Below are 22420 nucleotides of genomic sequence, written 5' to 3' on the forward strand. Positions count from 1 at the left end.
AAAACCTTCAAGTCATTTGGCTTCTTCACTTTACACCCCATTTGCTCAACAAAGTCTGCTGCCAAATCCTTTTTATTAGCTTCCTTGGAAGCACCTTCCTGCCTTCTCTCTTTGTTCTCCTCTTCCCTTACCTCCCTTGTCTGCCAGTTCCCATATGTACTCCCATCCCCTAGAATCCCACCCAAAACATTTGTTTCAGCTTCTTTCTTTTTCGCTTTTTCCAAAAAAAAAATCAATCATCTTCCATATTCTCTCACCCACCTCCACCTCTTCTTCACTCAAACCCCTTTTTCCTTTGCTATCCACCCCAACAGTCTGAAGGGTCTGCATCAAAGAGGCTGGCTAGGAATCTGGGACAAAGGCAAAAGATGATGAGTTAGTACCAAAAACAAAATTCACAGTCGTAAGTCCAGGACAGGTTTGGTAGATGATTGAATAAACCCTTCTGTGGCTAAGGCCACAGGACCCTGGGTTAAACCAATTTCCTCAGATGGAGCTAATGTTTAGGAAATGCTTCCTGCAAAAGAATTTTCTTTCGACATACTCCCAAGGCTCTGTGGCTCACCACTGTGTGGAGCATCTATGACTGGCTGGCGGTGAGTCACCCCTATCTGCTCATCAATAACCTGCTCTCTGTTCATCGCTTGGTTAAGTTCTTGCTTTTTCAATTCCATGGTATTGCCCCTTCCAACCAAATCCAAAATTGTGTCTACTCCGTCCATAATCTTAGCCAGCTTTAGAACAGGGGAAGCAATTGCCGCAAATTGTTCTTCACCAAACAGTATCGAGGTGTCAAACACTTCTTCAAGAACAACCACTTCTGTGAGATCTTCCAAACTTTTCGCCTCCAAAGACTTAAGCAATATTGTGTCCTCATCATCTGAAGTTTCACAGTCAATCCACCCCTTGTCTTCCACTTCCAAGTCTTCTCTGTTCATTCTAGTGTATCTTGGATTCGGGTGTTCCGTACTAATCCTACCTCCTTCCCATTCTTCCTGGGTGACTCTCAGTCTCCACTGCAACATTCCTTTTTCCCCCCAGTGGCTTTTTTTCAAAACAACTTCAGTTGGGGACGATGATAGACCACAGTCTTTGTCTATCAAATTCCAAACCTGACTCCCACCCACATGACTGTTAAGAGAGTCACATGAGTTCAGGGGCTTGGTCAACTCTTTGGTCTGGCTAACCCAAGCCCGATTCAATTCAGTGGGTTGAGTCTTAAAGTTGGCTTGCATCGGTCCCCTTACCACATCTGCGAAAGAGGGCCCCACACCTTTAATTTTTTAATTAACCTCCTTCGAACATGTTTCTTTTTCAAGATGCCCGCCTAATCCACCTCCCTTACCCGACTGTTCCCCTTCCCAAAATAAAGTTCCTTTGCCCTCTCTCCCACCCACCACTGTAGATTTTCCACGTAATACTCCACCTCCAGAGCCTCCACCTCATAATTATCTTCCACCATAGAGACTCTTCCACTGTTCCACATCAACACTTTCACTTCCGTCAGAACCCAAACTTTCCTCCATAACTCGTATGAAAAAAACGCTTACCACTCGAGGTATCTCCTCCGGCCTGATTCCCCAGACTTTCACCTTAACCGCTTGCAGGTTACAGAAGTTGCATTCCTCCAATTTACCCCCCATTATATGGACCATCTTCTCCACCACCGACCTCCTCCAGTAGTTGAATGGCACCCTGACGAGTTTAATAGAGAACTTATCCACTTCAATGTCTTCCTCATTGCAAGACATACACCATTCCTTGATGACAATCAACCCTTTCTGGGTGACAACAGAAGAGAACTCCATCATTTCACCCCACACATCAAGGATAGCTTTGCAATTGCTGAAAGGCACCACCACCACAGGCGTGTGAAGCTAAATTTCTTTACTATCTCATCCACAACCGGCTGCCAATCATTAATCTTTTTGGCTGCTGTTAGCACAAACCTACTCGTCCATCTCCTTTTATCCACTTCCAACTCCAGTTTATGCGTTTTAACAGAGCATGCCAGTTCACATTTTGAATCCTGTTCCACAACTGCTTCTTCAGTTTTTTGGTTTGTATTATCCATGGCAATGTTACTCTGCACCTTCCCTTCTTCTATTTCCGGATTGGACTTAAGTGGCGCCGCCTCAGTCTTCTCTGTTGCCACCAGGTAATCCTGTAATTTATCCGCAAAACCTTTCCATCCTGTAGTTCTTCATTTCCTGTTGTTCCTCAGCTTCGCCATGAAACTCTTCCTCTCCGTATTCAATTTGACCCTTCCAACCATTTTCTTTTTTTTTGTGTACATTGCTCCATCGACAAAGCCTTTAACCCAAGCTACCGCATCTCTAACTAGAAAGATTGAGGACTTCTTTTCTCCCCTGATTTTCAAGCAGGTCTTACTGTTGCTCCTGCATTCTTCAAATTCAAATCTCTTTGCCTCACATTCCCATCCCTTCTTCCACCTCATCACCGGCTTGAACTCCATCTTGCTATTCTGTTGCCATCTTGTTCTACTTTTTTTTGGTCCTTTTTCTCCTTCTGGGCCTGGTTTAGGTGCTGCCCCCCATTTATTACCAATGAAAGGGGACGAGGCCAAAATCATTGGCCCATCTTCAGGGCTTAAAACTAATGAAGATGAACCGTCTAAGGAAGGTGGAGATGAAGGAGAACTGCCAGCCCCCATTATTTCTTGGATTAAGAAACAGGAAGAAGTTCCATGGAGATTTAGGCATCTGGTCAGACTTGCATAAAACATAGGACCCAGTTTAAACTCACATTCAAATGGATACCTTGAAGTGCAAATATGGTGGCTGATGCGTCTGCAAAGACAGGTGTTGTTAGGGATCATATGAAATGGGGCTTCCGGGATTGGGAATCAATCTGTAATTCTAAGATAATGATTTAATTTTCCATCAGAAGCTGGCTTTGTAAATATCTGGGTGTTCTGTCTTATTTTCAGGGCAGCTAGGAGTTTTATCTAATATTTTTTTTTTCTGTTGCTTATGAAAAAAAAAAAAAAACAAAAGGGGAAAATACATGCCATTACCCTTACTACAATTTGCTTGCACAATATGTTGAGAACTCATTATTTTTTTAATTTAAATGGATTTGTTAAATAGATCATGTTTTACAATTTCATTTAATTTAAAGCCATGCCTTTTCTTACATCATGGTGTGTGAGGGAATATAACATGAAATTTAAGAGCTTATGAATTGCTTTGGTTGTATTTTGTGTGTGTGTGTGTTATAGGCAATTGCGTAATTTGGAAAAGGCTTTTGGTGGAGATGTTCGGGTTTGTGACCGCACTGCCCTCATCCTGGATATCTTCAACCAGCGAGCTGCAACACATGAAGCAGCTCTACAGGCAAACCCTTCATCCCACTTTGAAATATTATTTGGGCATTCTGTTCTGGGCTTAGTTATAAACAGTTTTTTTTGCTGTCTCTTGGGGGAGTTTGCACCTTGCTACTCCTCTCTCTTCAACGAAATCTTTCTTTTATCTATCAGAATATATATATATATATATTTGGGCATCCTATCAGTATTACCTTTATTAACAAGAATAGTCCTCTCAGGTTGCATTGGCACAAATGGAGTACCAACTACCACGTTTGACAAAAATGTGGACTCACCTTGAGCGTCAAGCAGGAGGCAAAGTGAAAGGAATGGGTGAGAAACAAATTGAAGTGGACAAACGTATATTAAGAACTCAAGTAAGGTGTATTTTTTAAGGTTCAAAGACCTTATCTGTACACTTTGTTCAATCTAAAGTCTTTTAGGTCATTCTACTTGACAGAAACTTGTTTGGAACTTGGATGATAAATATACACATATTATGCAATTTATTTCTTTATCATAATCTATTTTCTTTGCCATCCTTTCTTTTTGCTGCCTCAAATTGCATTGAGAAGACTTGCATTCTAGTTCTTTTCTGTCATTTGACTCACCAATTCTTCTGAATAGATTGGTACTCTTAAAAAGGAGCTAGAATCTGTTCGACAACATAGAAAACAGTACCGCAATCGACGTTTTTCTGTACCTGTCCCTGTAGTGTCTTTGGTGAGTAAATGCATGGATGCTGAAGTTCTATATAGTTGCATGCACATACTGCTCAACAGATTCCCCAAACATAGAGTAAAATGTGTTGTATTTTAGGTTGGGTATACAAATGCTGGAAAGAGCACACTCTTAAATCGATTGACTGGTGCAAATGTTCTTGCTGAGGATCGACTATTTGCAACTCTTGATCCAACCACAAGAAGGGTACAGGTCAGTCAATATATCTAGATAAACCTCTCAAATTGTACAAAGTTTACCATTCCAAACTAAATGCTAAATGCTAATTTATTTGAATTTATATTCAAGATGTAATATATTTCATAGTATGTAATCAATTTGGATCTTCCAAATGAACATGATAAAGTGATTAACTTCTTCTGGACATATTTGGGACTAGAAGATGCCCCAGATACTTTGTTCATAGAATGATTTTTTTTTTTTTTGTGGAAGTTCATAGAATGATTTAGAACTGTAACTTTCATTCAATAACCAATAGTGGGATATGCTTATATAACTGAATTGTGGTACAGGTGAAGAATGGGAAGGAGTTCCTTCTGACAGACACTGTTGGTTTCATCCAAAAGCTACCAACTATGCTGGTTGGTACTTTCAGCATTCATATTAGATTTTGTAATGATGGTATTATCTTCTCATAATCTATGTCAGAGCAGCTAAACACATCACTATCATTTTTTTTTCTAACCTGGTTGTAGAATCAGAAGTTTGTTGAATGCTTATTCATTATCAGGGGAAAATTTTCACTTCCACATGGTAATTTCTTGCTACAGGTTGCTGCTTTCAGAGCAACACTAGAGGAAATAGCAGAGTCATCACTTTTGGTGCATGTGGTGGATATCAGCCATCCACTGGCGCAGCAACAGATAGATGCTGTCAATAAAGTCTTATCTGAATTGGATGTTGAAACAATTCCAAAATTGACAGTTTGGAACAAGGTATAGATATATTTCTTTAGACACGCAATTCCAGTGCTGTTTTAGTGGGTCAAGTTTCTCCACTTCGAGAATTATAGTTCATGGATGATATATGCAGTGTTATGAATCTAATGAGGGGAACCTATGCAACTAGGGCACTCCCTTTTCTGTAATTTGATTCTGTAGTATGTCCAAGCATTCAAAAAATTGATACCTTTACATTCATTTTTACCTTTATAAAGCATTTGTTTTTCTGCTTATGCATGCCAATTTACCTGACATCTTGTGTTATCTATGGTTTTCATTGGTTCTCTTATCTGTTGGGGGATTGATAATGTGCTATTATCTTTGTTACATGGGATGAAAGGGCAAATATCCACTGGTTCTTTTTTTTTTCCTTTTCTATTTGGAGGGTTAATGATGGCGGTGTCTATAGGGCTTCTTTGGGACCTTAAGTTGAATTGTTTAACAATAGCAGCTAAGGTGTAGCAGCTGGAAAGAGATGACCAATGTTTGGGCCATGAATCTTATACACAGAGCTTAGGTGAATGCCAGGAGGATTCCACTTATACACGGAGCTTAGGTGAATGTTGCCAGGAGGATTCCACTTGTACACAGAGCTTAGGTGAATGCCAAGAGGATTCACATGTTTGTCACTTTACTTTTGCCTTTTTGGTCAGTTTCAAAGAAACCATCTTTAAGGGCATTTTTATTGTAAAAAAGATACGGTCACTGGCTGTTGTCACTATGGCTGACTTGATTGTCATGGTGTACTGTCTGGTGTAAACTGTAAAGGAATGTGTATCAGATATATGATTTACATAGGCTGGTCTCTCTGCTGATATGATTGTGTTCTTTTGGGTTTTTTGGACTTTTTTATCAGAAATGGTAACTTTCATTCATTAATTAATAAATATAGTAACAAGCACCCCAATAAGGAATGTTGAACCCTACAACTTAGTCCACTATTGCAATGCAGCCCAAAAATTCAGCCCCGGTTGACCCTTGTTTAGCTAAACCATTAGCCAAAGCCCTTAAACTAACTTCCTGCATCCATTCTATCACCAATTTTAAATCCCCTTCTGCTTCAATTTGATAGAAACCCAATTGTTTAGCTAATGACAACCCTTGGAGGAGGGCCTTCACCTCCGCTTTTAATGAATCTCCCACTGCTATTGGCCTCAAAAATAGGGCTAAGAGTCTTTCTTCTCCATCTCTTAGGGCTAGGGATCTTCCTACCCATGATGGTCCCAGATTACCAAATGAGGTTCCATTAAGGTTCAGCTTAACTCTTTGCTTTGTAGAAGGTGCCCAACTTTGTTGCACTATAGGCTTGTACCTTGAAGAATTATCTATTACATTCCAGCTCTCGATTATATCATCAATTGAGAACATAGTTGTCAAGGCGACGCCTAGGCGACAAGGCGCCCTTGGAGGCTCGCTTCGCCCAGTCTCCTAGCAGTTTTGCGCACTGGGTTATAAAATACTTTTATATTTTTAATTTTTTGACATTATAATTATAAAATAGACATTATTAAATTAGAATATTCATTTTATGTGTTTATATACTAATTTCTTTTTATTATTTTATTATTTTATTATTTTCTTAAGGTTTAATCAATGCAACATTGCTAACTGCTGTATTGAACCCATGGTTCACAGTATTGATACACCTCTGTGTATAGGTAGAGGTGTATCGGTACTTATAACGATACTCCCGTTAATTTTTTTTATCTCTTTGGTTTTCAATTTCATTTTTAAATATATATTATTTAAAAAAATGGGTCCCCAAAAACACCTGTAAATAGGTATCGGGACCCCAAAGATACAATGCAATACACCTGATATGGGGTGTATCGTATTGAAATTTTGATCCTTGATTGAACCCTCAAAAATTTCAAAACCTGAACCTATAAGCAAAGGAAGAACTTAATTTTTTTTTATCAATAACCACATTTCATTAATTAATCACAAAAATATTACAAGGATGAAGATAAACTTTCTTATCTTCTAGCTGGAGTTTGAGCTCCCAAGAACAAAAACGGAAAAAATTACACTTGTGCCCAAAACATTAACTCCCTGTCAACTCCTTGCTTAGCTAACCCATCAGCAAAGGAGTTAGCTGACCTTTTCACCCAGCAGATCTTAATTTCCATCTCTTGAACAAGCCATCTAAATTTCCTCCTCTCATTACTGTACATCCATAAACTGCTATTTTCTTTGTTCAGCCACCCTACCACCACCTCCGAGTCCCCTTCAATGATGAGTTTTCTAATATTCATCTCCTTAGCTCTTTGGACTCCTTCCAGAACTGCAAAAATCTCAGCCCTAAGAGAATCACCCACTCCAATTGGGCTTGAAAACAAGGTTAAAACCAGCCCATTCTCATCCCTAAACACACCTCCAATCCCCGATTGTCCTGGATTCCCCCGACTACTCCCATCAAAGTTAAGTTTCAAAAAACCGGCCGGTGGGGGGGGGGGGTCCAATACACACTCATTATTGTTTTGGGCTGGGTGCAGTTAGCAATCTCACTCCATTTCCTCAAATAAATCATCCACTGTGAAGTCTGTAAACAGCTCTGAAGATTTCAGCCATTGTACTGTCCTTATATGGATCAAACCTCTCAATTCTTCACTGTCCTTCTCTTATTCAGAGAAGATCCTGGAATTTCTTTCCTCCCACAAAGCCCAACATACAGCAGCCCTCAAACATCTCCACATGGTTCTTCCCCTTTTCAATCGGCACCTGAAGAAGGGGAAAAAAGGCTTTGCAAATTTGTTGGAGGATTCCAACTACCCCCAAAGAGGGATAATGCCCACACCCAAATGGACTTAGCAAACTGGCAATTTACCAATAGATGAAAACCAGTTTCACCATTCGCTTTACATAGAACACACCAGTTAGGAGACAAACAAGTCTTGGGCCTCTTCTTTTGGAGCAAGTCACCAGTATTGGTTCTTTCCAGAAAAACTTCCCAGCAAAAACCACCAACTCTAGGGGGGATTGGTCTGCACCAAACCTCAGTGACTAGGAAGGGGGAGGGGGAATAGGGCTAGGGGGCTGACTTAGAACTTTGAAAAAAGAGGCACAAGAAAAGGAGCCAGAGGGGGTGGGGGTCCATATTCTAGAATCCAGCCTAGTAGGGTCCAAGAAAACATTATCAAGGAGACCAAGGAGGTTCGAGATACTATTCAAGTCTGTATCTCTCACAGCCCTTCTCAAGCCCAGATTCCACATTTTGTCTAATCAACACATTTTCTTCTTCCATGTCTTCTTCTTCTTCTTCCTCCACCTTTTCTTTTCTTCTTTCCTATAACAGAAGTAGAGGTTCAGCCCCTATATTTTTTGAATTTTCTTTACTTTGTTCTTTTTCTTCTCATAAAATGTTGATTTTCTAGACTTAAACATGAAACGTATACTTTTCTTATGAAAATTTTGAATAATTATTAAGGAAAGATGGTTATGGAACCTAGGGAACTACACTCGGATATATGGTTTTACTTAAAAAAATTCATCGCCTAGGCGGACTAGGCGCCCCCTGTCGCCTAGCCTCGCCTTGGCGCCTTGAAAACTATGATTGAGAACTCCTTAAATAAATCATTTACTTTAACCCAATGCACTACCTTAATGGTAATGCTGTCAATCAATTCCTCCTTTGACTTTTCTTTCCCTTGAAAGATTCGGTTGTTGAACGGTTTAGATGTTATGGACCACCCAAAATTGTCTTCGGGATCAGCCTGGAATCACTCTAGAATATTTAAACCAGCCTGATATAGCACTGGTCATTGTTGAACTTTTTTTTGGCTGAGATCTACATGATTGTTGATACTTGCTATTTGGTGCTTATGCAATGGTCTCTTTTGGTTGCTCATACAATGAAAGCCCAAAGTAATTTTTCAGAACTTGGTTACATGAGAGCAAGTAATGTTAACCCTTTCCCAATTTGATTGGAAAAGCTTGGGAAATTGATACCTGGTAATATGAATCCAAGGATGCTTGGTGATGCAGGTTGACAGGACAAGTGATCCTCATAAAGTCAAGATGGAAGCAGAGAAAGGAGAAGACGTTATTTGTATATCTGCTTTGAATGGTGTTGGATTAGAGGAGTTTTGCAATGCAGTTCATGAAAAGCTGAAGGTATGGAGTTGACTGATTTCTTAAATTTGTCAAAAAAAGGTTACTGCTTGTTGATTTTTGAATCTTATATCAAGTGTGGATGGTTGCTAGTAAATTACAACATATTTTCTTTATGTGACAGGATTCTATGGTATGGGTAGAAGCTCTTGTCCCTTTCGACAGAGGGGAACTCCTCAGTACCATACATCATGTTGGAATGGTAGAAGGAACTGTGAGTATCATTATTCCCTTGACCTCAATTTATATTAGTGCATGTGCTTTTGTGTACCTGTTGTGGGGAATTGAACTGGGAACTTTTTGCACCACATGCCACATTTCCCAAGCCCAAAAAGAAGAGAACTGGGAATTTCAATCTCTCTAATATGAATTGGTATTCTTAAGAGCTGTCCAAATATGCCTGCATATCTCTATACATTGGCACCTCAGAAAGAATATTCTGGATTCTAAGTTGATATATAGATAGATAAAAAATGACTAAACAACCATTGATAAGTAACTTTCATTGTAGTGATGTGAGGAAATTAAGGTATGTTAATCATACTCTTTTAGAGAAGTAATTCACTCAAGATTTATCTAGTGTAAAACTTTAAATAACATGGGTGTACATAATGTTGACAAGTAAACCTGGAATCCTTAATATGCCAATGGGAAAACCTTTTGATTCATAATGTTGGAAGAGTTACTATTCTGTGAATACCAATCAAGGGGTGTCAAGGGGTGATCAGCAAATGTAATGGCTGATTCTCTGGCCAAGCAAGGGGTGTCAAGGGGTGATCTGTTTTGGGCTAATTTGTAATTTGTTTCTCAGGTTTGGGCATGTTTTAGTGCTTATGATTGAGTTCTTGGGGGCGGTAACATCTTGTGCCTCTTCCTAGGCTGCATGTATTTCTGATACTCTTTCAATAAAATTACTCTCATTTATCAAAAAAAAATTAAAAAGAAATTATAAATGTACTATATCATGTTTATATAGAAATTTAAAACATGAAGCAACTTAATTAATTTTGTTATTGTACAATGAAGACTACAGGAGCTAATGGAAAGGACTACTTTGGTGTAACTCTACAAGGATGGGAAGATCACAGAAAAGCATCTATGTATAAGAAAATATTTAAAAGGAGATGCTCTAATGGAAAATATGATTCTATTAGAATTGATTGGTGGAACAGGATATATCAAGTTGAACTCAAAACATTGTGACAAGAGTACTGCTGGTGTTGTTTGTGAAGAAAAGAAATTGTCAATGGGTGAAGTATAATAACAGCAAAGTGTTGTTTTTAGGGGGAGAGAGAGAGAGATCATTGATAGGCACTGGAATTGGCTATGTTGTTTAGTTTATGATGCATTAGCAGCTTCTTGTTTATTCACTTCCTTCAAATACCTGAATTGTTTTCACATCATTTAGGATTTGTCTTGGATCATCTGAACCAAGATAAATCTCATGATGAAGCTCACTTTATAACTAGAAGAGTTCCACTGATTGTTCCGTTCCATTAAGAATGTCCTTGATGGTATATGGGCCTTGCTTTACCTTCACAACGAAATAGTAGGTTTGTGCTTTTGTACTTTCTCTGAATTGCCTTTATGTCCATTTGATGATTGCCAGTCTTGTATCGTTTGAGCTAAAGATAAAACTTATAGTGAATCACATTTCAGCTAGATGAGGAATCCTTCCATTGCAACTTGTTTGATTCATGGTTTCCATTCATCCTCATCCAAGCCTTATCCCAAGTATATGGGGTTGCCTACATAAATCCTATTCTTCCATTCCATTCTGTTAAAAGCCATCCATTATATAATGGGAGCTTAAATCATTTCTTACTACTTCAACTCGCCCTTTTTGGTCTACCCCTATCCCTTCTAGCCCCTTCAACTTGCAACAAATCGATTCTTATGGGTGTTGTCAATGGTCTTCTATGCACATGATCAAACCATCTTAGTTTACTTTCTCTCACTTTATCGCCTATTGGAGCTACTCCTAGGTTCCTTTGGATGATTTCATTTCTGACCTTATCCTTTCTAGTTTTTCCATTCATCCATCTTAGCATATGCATTTCTGCCATGCTTTTTTTTTTTCACACATTGTTTCTTGACTGCCCAACACTTTGCTCCATATGGATAGCTGGCCTTACAACTACTTCATAAAACTTTCCTTTTAATCTAAGTGGTATTCCCCTATCACATAAGACTCTGGATTCATCCTTCCATTTTGCCCATCCTGCTCTAATTCTATGGGTGTCATCCTCCTCAATCTCTCCATTGTTATGAATAATCAAGCACAAGTACTGGAAAAGGTCACATTGAGTTATCTCTTGGTCATTCAGCTGACTGTCTATGCTTCAAATTTTCTGATATTTGAAATTTGGTCCCTCATTTTTGTTTTCTTTCTGCAACTTGATCCTAGTTAAGATGATAAGAATCACATCCAAGGCTTTCTAGGCATTCAAAGATAGCCGCCCTTCAGATGAAACAGAATGTTCGGTAATGGTCAAACTAAATTACTGAACTTCACTTTTGAAACTCACCATTTTTTATGGTTCTCATGATCTGATTTATTTCTACATATCCCTTGACTCATTTCACAAGGTCCTTGTGTAAATGAATGAAGATTTATCAAGATTTGTAGGGTGATTAGCAGGGGCTAGGCCAAGACAAAGGGCGGTAGGCACCTTCTATGTATATGCTATTCTTTTTCATAACTTACTAAAGGTTTAAACTGATTGAAAAAAAAAAAGAAAATGAAGATTCATCAAGAAAGCCTGATTAAATAGTCATTGCCTAGTAAGCCACAGAAATGTAAATGTTTTCGATAAGTTCCACAGAACTGTAAATTATTTCATTGTTTCTAGTTTTGATATGGCCATTTTACTGTTCAAATTTGTTGCACCAACTTTTTTGTTGATCACTTTTCACTTTCTTATAGGAATACACAGCAAATGGGACTTTAATCAGGGCACATGTGCCCCTGCTGCTTGCAAGGCAACTCACACCAATGAGGCAACTCTGTAAATCATAATAACCAGTGTGCCCAGATGATTAATCCAATATTTCTAGTGTAATGATACCAGCCTTTTGCAGCTTCTATTAACATTGCATGTCACATAACCAAATGAACTTTGGTTCCCTGCCTCTCATTCCTTGTGTTGTAACACCTGTGTAGCTTATTGTACATAACTGTTGGTGCATGTGCTATCTTCTTGTAACATTTTATCAACTTTAATGAAATAGCAACTTGCATTTTTTTCTCCAAAATCTTTTTATGAAACATCTCTTGTATTATGTGTAAGAAATTTGACTTTAAGTGGACAACCATTACTTGCAGTCAGTTCATTGAATTTAGATCAGTTGTGCAATCAAGAGAAATGTAGTCTAGACTGATTGATCAAGTCTTCCAGATGAGCATAACCAGCTTTTCTTAATCAATAAAAGAATTTGACAGACCGCCCACTACTGTTACTTTAGTGGTAAGGGATTCCAACATGCATATGGTCTGATTTACAGAGCATAACCAGCTTCTCCATTGGCAAGCTGTATTGAGAATAATGTATAGGGCCTACATGCATATGGTCAAATTATCCGAGAAACTACTTCCCTCTTATTTTACTTTATTGTTTTTCTATTTCATCAATACATTTAACTATGGCAGTGGCCAGGGTAGTCGTCAGATAAGCTTGATGGCTTACTGCATGGCAAATCAGTACATGGAAGTTGGCGAATGGTGAGTCCATATTAGCTAACCTGGTTGTTTGCCTTAACTGCTTATTCCATTGGATTGTTTAATTACCATTTTTAACCTAAATTTATTGGTATATGTTATTAACTTGAAAGTTGAAACACAATTCTTAACATTTGGACCAATCCGTTGTTGTGAAATATACATTCAGAATGCCCAATAACTGTATATATAATAGGCTCTGTTGGTTTGGAGTGCAAATCTGAAGCGGATGCAAATTTTTGTACATGGTTTGGATTTGCACACATTTGTCTGTGACCATGATTTGCACCTCTTCCTGATGCAAAATTTGCACCACTTTCTTCCTATATTAATTCTCTCATCTAAATTAGGGAACACATTGTTTTACTTTCTATTATATTCTTCTCAGACCAAAAGCCTTCTTCCTACCTCCGTTCTCTTTCATATAAAATGGGAACCACATCATTCTACTTCCCATTTTACTACTCACAAGTCACAAACAAACAAAATGAACCAGAATTTACACAGCCCATCTGCACTTTTATACATTTACACCAGTGCAAATGGTGCAAACTGCAAACAAACGGAGCCTTATGAATTAGGGAAGGTTGCAGTTGCTGAAGAAGATTTCCCTTCAGGTGGAATATGTAGAGAGTCCAGTAGCCATAACTACATTTCAACACTTGCTTCCACATACTCTACAGTATTGTACACGCATTCGCATTCTCATCGCTAAACATGGTAAAGATCACACTATCTTCCCAATCCTCAAATGTCAATAAATTTTGCCCTTCACTTGAACAATTTACCAATGCTAAATCCTTTTCATCAGATGTGTCTTTTGAAGCGTCATTGTCCATCTCAATCTCTACTCTCTTCCCTGTCTTCTTTCTAAGTTTTTTTAAAACCTTTTGAGGGTTGATTCGTCCTATGACAATAACCTTCTGGTTTATCATGTCTGTCGAGAACTTTTCCACCCCTAGTTGAATTTTAAGATTCAATTAATGGCCTTAAGTACAACAGTTAAAATGATAGAAATGGAGATTAATACCTTTAAATTTCGAAAGGGTTTTAGCAACTGTTCTCTCACACGCATTGCAGTGCATAGAAACTTTGAGTTCTACAGTAACCTGTTGAAAAAGAAAAATCAACAAGGAGCAATGTACATGTGAGAATGGAGATCAAGGAAAATGTAGATTTAATAACTTTACTCTGTCTAAGCTTTTTTTCTCATCTGCCATTAAAAATACAAAAGGGAAAACCCAAAGTTTGCACCGCCGAGATAATTTGGTAATTTGACAAACAATACGAGGAAGATCAATTACGAATTAGCTACTGTTTCTTTCTCTCACGCACTCACATTTCGATGGTGGTAGAAAACCTTTCTGTGTTAAAAAAAAAAATCTGGGCCACACAGTGAGTTATAGCTAATACTGGTGGTGCATACATTAATTTCTATTTTGATCCAAGGGAATATAAAACATCAGCCGGAGAGGAGAGATTTTCGTTGTAACGGACTCCCTCCAACCAGGAAAATCGATTCCCTTTAAGTGAAGAGGCTTAATTTAGGTTAAGCTCATCCCACACCCACGGTAGCGTACGTAATTACATGAGAAGCCTACCGTGGGCCGTGACAAATTGTCCATCACGGCCCGCTTCAATGACGTATGTTTCAAGGCCCATTTGCCCAAGTTAAAACCCAAACATTAATCCAATCTGTACATCAAAATCCCAATGATTTGATTTGATCGGATCTGGTCTGGCAACAAAGAATATTTTTTGTTAAAAACTGCTTTACCCAATTGGGTTTTATAAGTACTTATTTGACATCGTTATCTCATACACTTTTTCCCCTTCACTTCCATTCGGTGAAGATTGATAAGTGTCTCATCACATGTGTTACGGGTATTTACACGTCTAAGAGGACATATATCACAGAGTGAAGTGTAATTAATACAAAGTGTAGGAAATGAGGAGCCGTAGTCACTTCTGTATCCGGCCCTGCGCTTGAATTCAGTTCAGATCTTGGGTTGCAATAAACGGTATGAACTATGAACGTACTACTGAGAAAAGTGACTACTTGTCATCCATAAACACTGGAATTTATGAGAAGCAGTAGCAGATGCAAGGAGCCTGTCAACTAACTACACCAACTGTGTTTCAACTTTCGACTAGCTACCAAGATTTGTGAATGCTGCAGCCCATGAACTTGGTGCAGTTGGACTGAAACTAAACCCTGATTATAAAACCTTTCGCCCTGGAATAATGCTAATAATTTTATACACTTCTCATTGTAATGGATGCAAATACGAATCCCTATGTTGAAATATAACAACATTGATCAATTTGAGTGCAAATGTTTACAGATGTAAAATTATTTATCCTTTTGATTCTAAACATACCTTGCAAATTGTATTTTCTATCAATACACAAATATAGTTTTGCCAAATACTAGTAAAATTGAACCAGAACTCATATTTGCACTGAATCGGGATTTTCAGTTCCCAAACACAGCCTGAGTTCCAAATTATAGCGTAACAAATCAATTATTATTTACCAGTATCCTTCTTTTGTAACAAAGGCTGCATTTATTTGCGTACAAACATTGAACCAGGGTATTTATATACTCCAGTTCAGATTTATGAATGTTTATTTGCCATGCTGCAACGATTAAGGAGGGCTATTTGTTTTTTTCTAACAGTTTCGTATCATAAGGAGAATGCAGTACTTATCTATTTGATGGATACAAAACTGTAATTTTGATTCTCAATGTGTATAATCGAGTGAGAGAGACCACGTACAACTAGGGGTGTCAATAATATTTGGAAATCCAATTTCGAATTCGATATTTGACATACTCGAATCAAATTTGGATAATTAGAATATCTAATCGACCGAATTCAGATATCCTATTCATATTGAATAATTAATCAGATTTGAATTTGGATATGACCAGATTCGATTCGATAAATATCCAAATTCGACCGATTACTTAATTCTTATGTATAATATATAAAATATTTATTTTATATATTCATATAAATAAAATATATAATAATTAATTGATCAAATTTAAATCAAATATTCAAATATTTAATCGAATTCAAATTTAAATGTTAATTTCAAATATCTATCAAATATCAAATTAAAATCGAATATTGAATTTTCTAATCGGTGGATTTAAAACAAATAATTAAATAAGTGAGCAAAATGAGTTTACAACTGCGAACCATTTTCTCTTTCCCAGCCCATTGTTTCCTTTTTCTTTTTTTTTTACCTCTTCCATATTATTTTTGGTTGTTACTGGGCGACCAAGTGGTCTTCAACCATTCCACGTATGCTCGGTATTTTTTTTTTTTTCTTTTTTTGAGGACGAGATTCCCACACCTTTTGTAGAAACCGTTTACATCAGAATACATTACAAAGAATTGGGCGCCACTGGTTTCTACTTCCCAGTTCCCAGCAATCCCTGAAGTCCTGAACTTGCTTTTTAATTATTTAATTAATGGACGACGGACGCAGCAGAGCAGAATGGTATTATTATATTTGGCAACTTTTTAACAAGAGTCCAAGACTCCAAAACCACTGTACAGTCTACAGTGTAGACAGGAGGACAGGAGCACACAAGGTCAAATCGCACACAGATACTAGGCCCCCGGTATCGCAGAGGAGTAATGTGGTCGCATTTGCATATTAACTGGTGCTAAAATGGACCACTTTTGGTCCGATTCCTCCTTCATTCCATTATTAATGCACCTTTATGATCATCATTCAAGCCTTATTATATCAACAATTATTGACTTTTAAATCATTTCTTACGATTTTTACCCATTTTCTTTTTCTCTACCCCTAACCCTTCTAACCCCACTTCATCTGAGTGAAAATTCAATCTATACCCCATTTCAGCTGCCGACTGGATTGATTGGAAACCTCTTGGATTTAGTGCTTATGCTCATTTAGTTTGCAATGTATATCATCTAGCTATTGAACCGATGGATGAAAAGAAAATAAAAATAATAAAGAGATTTTTTTACATCTTCTTTTTAATTTGTTAGAGTGACAATAAGGCAAGAAAAAAAAATGCTTGAAGAGAGACATAAGAAGGAAAGATAAATGGATATTTCCTTTCTTTTTTACAGTACCAATTAGACGGAAATTATGTAGAAAAGAAAATTATTTACCATCCAGGCAGCTAGCTATTGATCCAAAATATCATATGAAGTCATCAAATTAAATAAAGAAGCAAACCAGATTTTGAATGTTGACTGTGATTCAAATGCCTGTAAGTATATATTTGAGCTGTTTCTAATCATTAAGGATGATTTCAAGAGTTCTTTTGCATATTTTAATCGATAAATTTATTAATTTACACTACTTTTTTCTCTTCTTTATATCAAAAAGTTCTTCTCTTTATGTAAATTAAGTGGAAATCCGCTCTGAAAAGAACCCCACTGCCTTTCTATCTTGACTCTCTAAAACTGAAAAACCCCCCAGCAATTCGATTGGTGTCAGGGATCAAATACATATCAAACAATCCAACCATGTTGATTTTTTGGTACAGAATATGTTTTGAACTTTTGGGTGGGGCAGAATGCATTGAAAACCAGGTTAAAATGGATCTCCATTTTGGGTGGGGCAGAATACATCTCCATTTTAACTGCATCTTTTTGCAACCTTAATTATTCTTTATAAACCAGATATTATCTGAAGTCTCGTCAATGAATAAAATGGATCTAAATGAATCGCAGTTGCCAATTGTGAAGCAGAATGCATTGAAATAACTGCCACAATGTAGTTGCTAAAGTTAGAAATCTGTTGGTTCTAATCTAATTTGTAAACCAGGTTAAATTTTACCCTTTCATAACTACATTCCTGTGAGACAAAACACTAAATTAATTGGCTGTTCTAACCTGTATATCTGGAAACCGGCATAAATAATTTACAGAAGATTCAACATAGAAAACCCCCCCATCAAGACTAAAATGTGGAGGAAGAAAAAAAAAAAAAGGAAGAAGAAGAAGAACAAAAGATGAAAAAGGTTGCTTGTTTATTTTCCTGCTTGGGCGTGGTTCTCAAGCACCGATACAAGGCGTAGCACATTGGTTGCTACTTGATATTCTTCGGCATGAAAACGGAGGAAAGATCAATCCCTGTCTCTGTCTCTCAGAATATTTCTTCCTCTTGGCATCAGGGATGAGTTGTTGCTTCTTCAGATCTTCAACACACTCAACGCCAGCCATACACGAGAACGATCGGGATTTCCCCGAGTAGTACCTCGACAGCCCTTTTCTGCTGGAAACGCAAACAATTAAATACAACGTTAATGGAAAATTAAGCAGAAAGGTCTGTAAACAACAATGGATTATCTCAGACACTTACTTTTGAGGAAGATTGGTTCTGAGCGAACTCATATCGAAGGTTGTTGAGTCCTCCATTTCCTTGTTTGGACTGTGCCAGGTGGTATCCGATACGAAGTCGGCCATGTTGATGTTGGTTTGAAGAGACTAGAGAGGAGGAGATGGAGAGAGTGAAAGGGGAAGGATCGAGAATGGCTTATTTATACAAAGGCCTGAATTTGAGAAAAACGGTTTGTGTTTGAGGACAGAGTACCGGCCAGATGAGATAATATATATATAGGGATATTGGGGTTGGAGGGATAAGTGTTAATACGCCAAAGGAATGAATGGATTGGGATGGACGATGAAGTGCGTATTTATCGTTCGATAAGGGTGGGCTGGATCTGGATTGATTCGAGTTTATGTGGCTTTTTTACGGATACAAATACAGATACACGAGTTCACATTTCCGCTCCACAGTACATCTCCGCCGTGTATTGGAAACATTTCCCGAAGATAAAATCATCGATTCTGATACTCGGGAGATATTATTAATACACGACGGGGATGTGCTGTGGGGCGGAGATGTACTGCAGACACACTACTCACTCGTCCCCATCCTTATTATCTACATCCTCTCTCTTCTTCATCAACAAGTGCACTTTTTCACGGCCCAATCAGAAAAAGAAACTCGCACTTTTCGAATTCTGGGGCCCAGTCTTTGTGGCAACTGACAATTCGCATTAGATTGTACGGAGCGCGCCCCACAGTACCGTTCATTTGGGATCATCTTCCCATAAATATAATATATATAAATACGGAGATGTTCTGGTTGTGCGGTTGTAAGAGCTGTGAAATGGGTCCGCATTCGGAACTTTTAGGTTTCCAGCTGTGCACTTTTTATCTCACTTTTTAGCTTTTACACGTGGTTTGCTACTTTAACACATCTATCAATTTGTGGTCAAGATATTTTCATTCTTTGGTTATTTACACTGAAATTTTGCGTTCTTTACGTGCAGATGCTGGCGGAGCTGTCAGATCTTCCGCTGGGCTGAGTTGTACTAAATTTTGTTTTTTTTGGGGTTTCATAAGGGCAATTTTTTACCCTGAATATCAATAAAAAATAATAATTTTGTAAAATAACTAAAATAAGATAACTTTTGGAGATAAATATCAAAAAGGGCATTCGCACTGTTCATCGTCCTCCTCTTCCTCTACCTGTATTCATGCCAGCCATTTCAACGGGTAAACGACAGCCCGCGTTGGCTTCATTCCCTGCAAACCCAGCACCTAGGCCGTCGTCCCCAGACGCCAGACTGGTCTTTCCTGCATTTCTACCACTACCTCCTCTGTTGTCGTCTCCAGACGCCAGACCGGTGTTGCCTGCGTTTCTACCACTGCCTCCTCTGTTACTATCATCCAGCTGCTGCTGATTATCGCCGATACCGATCATCTTACTTTCCTGCTCTTTGGTCTTGTCCACCCCGGCCATGGCTGAATCGGCAATGTTCGAGACGGTATCCCTCATGACTGGCATGAATAAGGCAGAAAGACGATGAAGCCAACGCGGGATAGCGTCTGGAGACGACAGCCTAAGTGCTGGATTTGCAGGGAATGAAGCCAACGCGGGCTGCCGTTTACCCCGTTGAAATGGCTGGCATGAATACAGGCAGAGAAAGAGGAAGACAATGAACAGTTCGAATGCCCTTTTTTGATATTTTATAAAATTATAAAATTATTACCTATTAGACTAGAGTAGAAATTTCACCAAGTGCGACCGAGTTCCTTACACATGTCGTGGCATAGTTGTCACGACGTTCCTCCATCAATTCCCCATGTGCCGTGCAAAGCAAGTTAGGGCTTTTCATTTGCAACCCCATCTCAACTTTTTCCTACACTTCTCTATTCACTGTATGTCAAAACTGAATGCAATTACATGAAAAAGAAAAAAAAAATTGCAAGAGTCCGTATTAACAAACAAACAAGTAGTAAAACTTTAATAAATATTGCTCAAAATACCAACAACAAGAATAAACAAACAGAAAACTAAACAATATTAATAGAAACAAAAACGAAAGAAGTTATCTACTTGATTAAACAGAAAACTATTTAGTTGACAGACAAGATGCCAATCAGCTGGTTGGTTGGTAAGGTTTCCTGGTGGTAGAGATTTAGGATTGAATCCAGTTTGCACCTGGGTTGGAAATAGGCTACTTCCGTTGTTAGCTCTTCAAAAAATATCAGAAAAAAAATAAACTAATTATTTGAACAGAAAAAAAAAAATCTAAACATCTAGATTTCTAAAATTGTTTGGAAACACCAACAGTGAAGGATAATGCCTCCAAAACCATATCTCAGCCAATGAAACTTCCATAGCCGTGAAGTCTAAAAACTAACCTCCAACACTAGTCTAACCAATCAAATCCCTCCAAAAGGATAAATACAAAAAAAAAAATGTTGTTATTATATTGTTATTAATTATCATAGAGAAGTTTGAACTTCTATCATGGTGTTTAGAAGCGTGGGCAATTTTGGGGACTGATCTTCAAGAAAAAATGCCTATGCTTTCAAGACCTGTTTTTCACAAAAATATGCTTCTTCCACATAGGCAGTGAGAAACACTATGCTGTTTGGTAAGGTGATTTTCATCACCGTTTCATGTATGTACTGACAGATAAGCATCACATAGGATATACATCAGTCAACCGGTGGGGTCCCAATTTTTTAATAATCGACTAAACGAGACGATAAACATGGACGTTTGTTAAAACGCCTATGTGGATCTGACGTGACACCATTTTTTTGAAAAACAACCACGGTTCCAAACATCCCCTATATTGTTGTTAATCAAATATTACATGGGAAAATTCTGAATAAAATACGACTCAGATTTTAGTTACATGCAAATAGCCAAAGTATATGAAAGAATTGTTATTGTGGATGAATTATGGCGGAGGAAATGGAATTTGTCTTAATAACATCAAATGCTCATCCATTGGATACAAATGTAAATAATAATGTAAAGTGAGGAGGCAAAGGTCATGTGACTAAGAGTAAGGGTGTCAATGGATCGGTTTTGAATTGGACCTCGTCCAAATAAAAATCAATTTGAATGGATTGAACAGACCAACAGGACATATTAAATTGGACAAACTCAGAATGGTCCAAAGTGTTTATTGAATTGGATTGGACCTAATCTGTTCATAATGAATTTATATTGGATTGGGTTGGGTTGAGCCAATATCTGATCCATTAATATAAGATAAGAATATAGGTGTCAATGAACCAGGTTTGGGTTGAAACCAATGTAAATTAAAATAAATTTAAACAAATTGGATGGTCCAAACATTAAATTGTGCTGATTCAAAATAATCCAAATAGATTGGATTGAAGATGATCCATTTGTAATTTGGACTGGATCGGATTGAACTAAATCCGGTCGAATTGACACCCCTACATGTGAGATGATGAAGTTTGCCCGTTTATATTATTATTTAAAAAGCTGTATAACGTTAGAAAATTGAGCACATATAAATATAATAAATACAGACAGCCGAATTGTATTGGGTTTAAGTCCACTAGACCGTATGCATGCAATTTGGGCAGGCTCGGTCATGTTTAATTAAGTCGAACCTTAGCCAACTTGTTTATCCCAGTTAGAGCCCGGCCCAGGCCCAATGTAAAAGCTGGATATGGCCAATGCAATTAGGGATGTCAATGGGTCAGGTACAGGTTTGCCATAATCCTAACCCGACCCTCCAGAACTCCAACCTGAATTCGATCTGGTTAAAAAATACATGATACCCAAACCCAATCTGATCTTATAGGGTTTAACTCGATTCCAATCTGATTTAACGCGTATAATTTTAAATGTATTTTTAATATACTTTGAAGATTTAAAATAATATTAATTTAAATAAAGAAATTGTTTTATAGATTTTAAAATGTTATTTTTTCCATTTAAAAAATAAGAAAATCAAAATTAACATATAAATAAATTATAAACTTTTAGCATATAGGTTAGAAGTCAAAAAATTAAAAGAACACTTGTTACATATACAAGGTATCATGACCCGTTCCGTTAGGTCAACCAAAACCCAAACCCAATTGGGTTAAATAATCAAAACCCTAATTCAACCCTAAATCAAATATACTTGACCCAAACCCAACCCATTGACATCCCTAAATCCAATCCTTGCCCACTTTTTCAAAGGTCACATCTAAGATCTAACAGTGGCATATCTGAGCATCAGCAATTCAGTATGAT

At 37.7% G+C, this 22420-nt stretch overlaps 2 protein-coding genes and 1 long non-coding RNA gene across 5 annotated transcripts in view; 1 reads left to right on the plus strand and 2 right to left on the minus strand.

Annotated features, from left to right (window-relative positions):
- LOC104595605 (GTP-binding protein, HflX) overlaps positions 1-12375 on the plus strand; it is a 32109-nt gene extending 19734 nt beyond the window's left edge. The window contains exons 4-12 of one of the 2 annotated variants that reach the window (XM_010256399.3): positions 3242-3356; positions 3568-3705; positions 3956-4051; positions 4148-4261; positions 4582-4650; positions 4840-5004; positions 8995-9123; positions 9245-9334; positions 12047-12375. In XM_010256399.3, the coding sequence (XP_010254701.1) occupies positions 3242-3356; positions 3568-3705; positions 3956-4051; positions 4148-4261; positions 4582-4650; positions 4840-5004; positions 8995-9123; positions 9245-9334; positions 12047-12139 (1009 nt within the window). In that variant the 3' untranslated portion in view covers positions 12140-12375. Of the gene's footprint in view, positions 1-3241; positions 3357-3567; positions 3706-3955; positions 4052-4147; positions 4262-4581; positions 4651-4839; positions 5005-8977; positions 9124-9244; positions 9335-12046 lie in introns of those variants that run through there. The other variant, XM_010256400.3, reaches the window with a different exon arrangement.
- A 124-nt stretch (positions 12376-12499) lies between these two features.
- On the minus strand, positions 12500-14201 carry LOC104595924 (heavy metal-associated isoprenylated plant protein 19-like). The gene is made up of 3 exons (XM_010256880.2): positions 14029-14201; positions 13869-13947; positions 12500-13796 (listed from the first exon to the last, which is right to left on the minus strand). The coding sequence occupies exons 1-3, from the start codon at positions 14056-14058 to the stop codon at positions 13516-13518; spliced, it is 390 nt and encodes a 129-aa protein (XP_010255182.1). The 5' UTR covers positions 14059-14201; the 3' UTR covers positions 12500-13515.
- A 3491-nt stretch (positions 14202-17692) lies between these two features.
- On the minus strand, positions 17693-20013 carry LOC104595606 (uncharacterized). 2 transcript variants are annotated; one of them, XR_734914.3, is made up of 2 exons: positions 18197-20013; positions 17693-18106 (listed from the first exon to the last, which is right to left on the minus strand). It is a non-coding gene; the product is annotated as an uncharacterized LOC104595606 (long non-coding RNA). The 2 variants fall into 2 exon arrangements; XR_734913.3 differs by having other exon boundaries at positions 17693-18109.
- Between the last annotated feature and the right edge of the window lie 2407 nt (positions 20014-22420).

The sequence above is a fragment of the Nelumbo nucifera genome, chromosome 5 (assembly GCF_055504915.1).
Source record: "Nelumbo nucifera cultivar China Antique chromosome 5, China Antique-T2T, whole genome shotgun sequence".
Lineage (NCBI taxonomy): Eukaryota > Viridiplantae > Streptophyta > Magnoliopsida > Proteales > Nelumbonaceae > Nelumbo > Nelumbo nucifera.

Excerpts from the sequence above, each read along its gene's own strand:
- LOC104595924 (XM_010256880.2), bottom strand. The coding sequence starts at position 14,058 with ATGGCAGATGAGAAAAAAAGCTTAGACAGA. Across the intron at positions 13,948-14,028 it reads AGAAAAAAAGCTTAGACAGA|GTTACTGTAGAACTCAAAGT; the intron begins GTAAAGTTATTA and ends CTTTTTCAACAG. Across the intron at positions 13,797-13,868 it reads AACCCTTTCGAAATTTAAAG|GGGTGGAAAAGTTCTCGACA; the intron begins GTATTAATCTCC and ends AAATTCAACTAG.